This window comes from Varanus komodoensis, unplaced genomic scaffold, assembly GCF_004798865.1.
Source record: "Varanus komodoensis strain SLA01 unplaced genomic scaffold, ASM479886v1 scaffold9, whole genome shotgun sequence".
Classification (NCBI taxonomy): domain Eukaryota; kingdom Metazoa; phylum Chordata; class Lepidosauria; order Squamata; family Varanidae; genus Varanus; species Varanus komodoensis.
In genome coordinates this window covers 14,445,468-14,451,467 of record NW_025336598.1, presented here as the reverse complement: position 1 = coordinate 14,451,467, position 6,000 = coordinate 14,445,468, and the positions used below count along the sequence as shown (strand labels likewise).

The 6,000-nt window shown below is 37.9% G+C and overlaps 1 protein-coding gene across 1 annotated transcript in view; it reads right to left on the bottom strand.

The window, feature by feature from the left end:
* Positions 1-6,000, bottom strand: part of STIM2 (stromal interaction molecule 2) — an 85,194-nt gene that overhangs the window by 24,822 nt on the left and 54,372 nt on the right. Inside the window, exon 3 of the mRNA XM_044417915.1 lies at positions 5,270-5,384. Within this exon, the coding sequence (XP_044273850.1) occupies positions 5,270-5,384 (115 nt within the window). The remainder of the gene's footprint in view (positions 1-5,269; positions 5,385-6,000) is intronic.

Sequence of the window (6,000 nt, the reverse complement as noted above, 5' to 3'; positions counted from 1 at the left end):
AAAGAGGCCAAAAATCTAGGAGACAAATTTTCACTTTGCATATAAATCTCAGATGACACAATGGGAAGATGAAATATGAGTGCAAATGTCATGGGCACCTACTGGACATGGTCATGACACAATAGCACCTACCCAACACAAAGCCTGCTAAGGAATAGCTGCTCAGACACTGAAACTGACTAACCTCAAGGTAAAGTGTGGAAACCCCTCCTTAGTCCTCAGTTGCTATTTATTTCTCAATAATGTTGTCAATGGCACACAAACATGGGTTGAAAAGTGGTGTATAAATAAAGTGATGCATGGATAAACTAAGAGGAGGAGGATAAGAGAAAGAGAGGAAGAAAGGGAGAGGGAGGGAGGGAGGGAGGGAGAGTACATGGTATGAATTTATCATTCAGATAAATCCCAAGACCTTTTAATTCTACTGTTAGAACTCAAGGATAAATAAAAGTGCATCGAGTTCAACAAAAATCCACTACAAATTAAAACCATAAATTGTGGCAGGGAATCATAAAATGTCACAAAACAGGAGCTCATTATTTAACCAAACAGTGAGGGTTCTATTCACCACAAAATTAATTTCCTGTGGAATCTGATGGGAGATTTTTGCAAGGATTAGCATGTTGGTGTTGCTGAGACACTAATCCTACTACAGCACATTTCCAGAAGTCTCCCAACCAGAGGCACAGAATTGTTAGTAGGAACACCGGAGAAAGTCCTGAGCTGCATTCTTCCAGTGACAACTTGGGCCATGTGGCCCACACAAATGACATCAGAGATGACAATAACATTACCTGGCCATAATACAATCAAACAAAAAAGTACACCATGCAAACACCAACTGAAGCAAAATGGACTACTACAATAATTCACATTCAACAAGAAAATACTTTTCTGCAAACAGTTTTTCATACCTGGTCAAAAACACAGATCAGAAGTACAGGAAATACAATAACCCACAGTAAAAGGCTTAGTATGGGCTGTTGTTGAACTGTGGGATCTTGAAAATCTTGTCTGAACACAGCCATGCTAATAAACCATGTTTTGTTAACAACAAACAACTCAACAACAAATGACTGTGTTCCAACCTATAAACTGTTGCAAGGGGCTTTACAGTTTATAGCCAAAATATGATCAGAAGCGGTCTAGAAACGTTTGGGCCTGTTCAGCCTGCACATCAGAATCAGTGTGTATTTATCTCTATCAGTGTTCTCAAAGAAAAACAGATTTACTGTTGATTTACTGCTGTCTAGCTGCTAGCTTTTCCTTGACAGGGAACAAGCCGGCAGCTTTACTGTGGCGGCCTAACACGAAAGATGGTGCGGTATCACACACGCTGGAGCATCAACTCAGAACCTCAGAATAGAGACACCCTGTTTGTACAGAGGCTTCAATGATGAGAGAAAAATGCTTAGATGGTTGTTCAGGAAGAGAACTATTAAAACCACAACTTTGCTTGTAAGCAGATGCCCAGAGTGGAACATTTGCTAGGAGTATTTTTGCCCCAAATCCTCTTTGTCTGAGCATCTTGAGGCACTCTTCATCTAGACTCTTCACCTAGTTTGTATTCTTTTCAATTTTAACAAGGACTTGCCATGAAAAGTACTGCTATACTTTCACAGAACTTGGAATTTTTGTTTCCTTCAGATTCTGAATCTTCATCAGCAATAGGTAAGAGTTACCAGGTGGCTTAGATTAATCCTAACTCTTGGACAGTTCTATGCCAAGTACCATGTAGTGTGGGAATACCATAGCAGAAATTATGGTCACAAACATCTCTCTTGTATGTGGGATTAATCTGAATTCACTCCTGAACTTGTCTTGACCCTTGCATTTGACCCTAACCCTAACTCCTTTAGTACTGAGCTTCCTAAGAAGATTTCAAGTTTAAGATAAACCTCTAGATCAGTTTAAGTCTTTTTCTAGAATCCTTGTCTGTAACTCGCTAGGAAGGTTTATGTCAAGAATCATTCAAACCTTTGCCCTGCATTCTAAACTACAGATATTGCAACAGAGAAACCAGGTTGTCTGGATTTCAGACAGTTATACTTTTTAGCTTTAGATTGTTTTATTAGCTATTAGATTGTTCCATTATTTATGGAACTTATTGTCACCAGCTATATAGATTCTGAAGCATGTAACCATTCAGCTTTTACCAAGAAATTTACTGCAAAGGTTTGTTAATGTAACATAAAAACCCATGTTTCAATGCGGTCAACAACTACTCACATTCAGCCTTTGGGTATGGGTTATTGTGTTGTCTGAACCCACTTAAACTGTGCCAAGGCAGCAAGGCATAATATCATATATCAATGATTTGGACATTTCCATGCTGCAACCTAGTGATGTTCCAAGTGCTCATCATCTGAAAGTAGCATTTTTAGACAGGCCAAAATGTTGCTGAATCCACCCTCAGTTCATATAATACTGCACCAAATGCTATTTAAAACCTCCAATGAAGGAGGAAAATTTGACAATGAAATGGAGGGGGGGGGGTTAATTCTCCCTCTCCCAAATCATCACAGTTCTAAATTGGGGCTGTGTACATTTACCCAGAGTATGTAACTCAGCACACAAGAGCATAAAGCCAGTCAAAGCAAACCCTGAGTTGAATGAGTAGGAACAGAGGGCACTACAAGGAAAGGTCAGGTTTTTGATGCTCTTACCAAGCATTTTTATTACCCCTGAAAATGACACATGCATTGACCACTGTACTGGGATTGCATATCGCAACAAGCCACTCTGAAAACAAGCTGCTTTGAACAAGCCAACATCAGTTCATGAATTCTAAAGGTAATTTGTGTGTGGTGAACACACAAAGTTATATGCTGTTAAAATGCTGGAAAGAAAAGTGGGAAATACTAATCATATGGAAAGGGAAAAGGGAGAACTTTCAGGTGCATAAGATTTATTTCATTTATTTGTTTTTTAAATTAAGCTAAACCAATGCACTATAAAAGAGGTCTTCCCCTAAAACACTTTCAAACCACCAGTCTCAACCTGATATCTGTATCCTGTTGCAAATTACTTTATTCTGTTCTCCCTTCCCCTTTTTCATTAGTAAAATGCTGCCCTGGGATCTTGGAACAACGTTGGTTATAAACATAAATATGGTGTAACTCTGCAATAATAAGCAGAATGACTAAATCCTCTAACAACATCCCTCTTATTCAGTGTAGGATACTGTGGCATTTTTACAGAAAGACCATTCACTTATAAATGTCTGAGGTAGAACAAAATGTTGCTAGTAAAAAAGAACAATCTTAACTTGCTGTATTGACATAAGCTAATTAAAGAACCAGACTCATCATAATGCTGTCTTACTGTGTAGGGCTTTCTTGGTGCTTAATCAGTCATGATCAGGACTATTTATGGCCTGTGACTCCAGCACAGAAATTCCTTTCAAGCAACCTCAAGGAAGTCAATGTTATTGACACCATCGTTTACACTACCATTGTAAATTCATTTAATTCCATGGCTATAAATCATTTTAACATGCAGTTAACCAAATGACTGAGAAAACAAAAGCAAGACACAATTATAATTACTAAAATACAACATTAATGTCACCATGAAGGAAAAATATATGTTGCAGGGCAAGAGGGTTGAAAACTTGTGTTCCTTTTTCCACTATACTAGTTTTGCATAGCCTAGAGCAAAACATAACCTTGCTTTGCAAAATGTGATACTGAATTTATGCAAATATAACTGCTTATTTATATTCCTAAAAGACAAACAACATGCTTTAAGCATCCCAAGATAATTTGTTTACAGCCCCAGTTTGCAGCTTAATATTGAAAGTTAAACTAGAGGTTAATTAAGTCCATCTTGTCATAACTGACTTTGCAGTGTTCATGGAGCTCTGTACAAAAAACCCATATGAAGAACAAAGTAAATTAAATTAATTTCTAAGTAATAAAACATTTTCTTATAAGGCGAAGATGTATTATGCATCATATTAATCAATCTGGGCATAGAGTAAGAGTAAGCCCAGTTCTGTATTCTTCTCAGGAAGAAGACAACCCTGCAAAAGCACCATCTGCTAAAAGGAACTTGCATAGTTTGAAAAAATGCTCAGAGAAAATCCCTGTTTTGTTTTCCACTGCCTAATATAGAAGCATGGAAAATTTTTGTTATAACTGATATTGGAAATGCACTTCCATATACAGGAGCACTAAGAATAATCCAAAAGTGTAAACTAGGAATTGCTTCTGCAACATGATGGCAATGTGTTTACATAACAGAAGATTTGCTTTGATTCCTTTAGCTTCTTGCTTGCTTCAGGTTCCTCAACTTCTGCATCATGTGAAAAACTGCTATGGAAATGCAAACATAAACTCAAACACAATAAAAGAAAATTTAGAAGAATTTTAACTTTTCAGAAGCCCCAAATGGCCATTTATATCCATAAGCATGGATTTCAGATATGATTACAAACAGATTATAGTTTCTATGAATAGCTCCAAACACGTATTAGCTGGGTTCTGGAAACCACAACAAAGAGGACTTCACGTAACAGATATGGATTTCTGTTTCTGAAAAAAAGCAGCATCCCATAATATAACCAGAAACAACATCAGTTTAAACACGCATGCAGTAGTGCAGACAGTTCCGGGTGGTAAGTGGCAAAGGGTCTGCTGTGAGTCAGATAATCCTAAGGTCTTGCATCATCTATGAAATCATAAGGGGAGCCAGATTCTTTCACCCTTTAGCCCTTCATCTTTTATATGGAGAAGGTTAATACCAGCTTGTATTACATAGCTGTTGTAAAAATTGAGTTAATATAGATGAAGAGTCATGGACATTCCAAACTGCTCTGCAAAAGCTAAGTATTATTTTAATCCTTGGATGGAGAATGTGTAGTCCTCTTGATGTTGTTGGATTGTGACTCCCATCAGTCCAACCAGTATAGCCAATAATGAGGACAATACAAACTATAGTAATCTGGAAGGTCACATTTTCCCTAGTCCTGTTCTAATTGGTACAATAAACTCAAGTGATTTCACGTTTTCTTAGTTCTGGACTGCCAAAAAAATCAGACTGTGAGGCAATCACTTTTGAACTGCCATGACTGAGCTCATGCCTCTGGCTAGAAGGTTCACTGCTGCCCACAACTTGCAGCCCTAGGCCAAGGCAATAAATATAGACAATGCAATTCATTTGTTGTGCCCACCTACAAGATTTTCTTTGCAGTAAAAAGGCAATTAGCTCACTAATGAGAGCAGCTAGACTTGCAGAAATAGAGAAAGCTTGCAGAATGAGCTTTTACCTTCAGATGTTTTCCAGCGTTTCCACAAATCTTCAATAGTGATGTGTTTGTCCTCCCTGTGTAGGTGGTTGTGTTTATTTGAAGCATCTTTATATTTCATTCCTTGTCTGATAAACTAGGAAAGAAAGAAAACTAAGTTAGAGAGTCTTTGCAGTTAAGACACTAACAGTGCTGGGTTGTGACCCACAAAATTATGTCATTCAAAGATTGAAGTGTGACCCACTTAATTCCTTCTTAATTCTACCTGCCATTCTTAATACTTCAGACCAGACCAGAAAACATAGTACTAAATCCAATGGTTCAGACTTAGAACAGATGGACTCAATATAAAATCTTTAACTGTATCATTTCTTTCTTCACTATCAGAGGCAGTACATCAGCACATGTGTACGAACACTGAAAGCCATGAGGTATAGTGGTTAAGAGTGTGGGACTGGGACCCAGGAAACCTGGGTTCTAGCCCCCAAACAACCATGGAGCTCAATGGGTGATTTTGGGCCAGTCACAGACTCTCAGCACAACCTACCTTACAGGGTTGTTGTCGTGGGAATAAGACTGAGAGGAAGAAGAGAATTATGTAAATTGCCTTGAGTTCCTTAAAAGGAAAAAGGAAGGATATATATATAAAGTAAAATAGACAGAACACACAAAGAAAGCAGGCCATTAACAAAATAAATCTAATACTGTTGGGCCAAAAGTGGGGAAAGAGAAAAGACCACAATGTGGGCTGA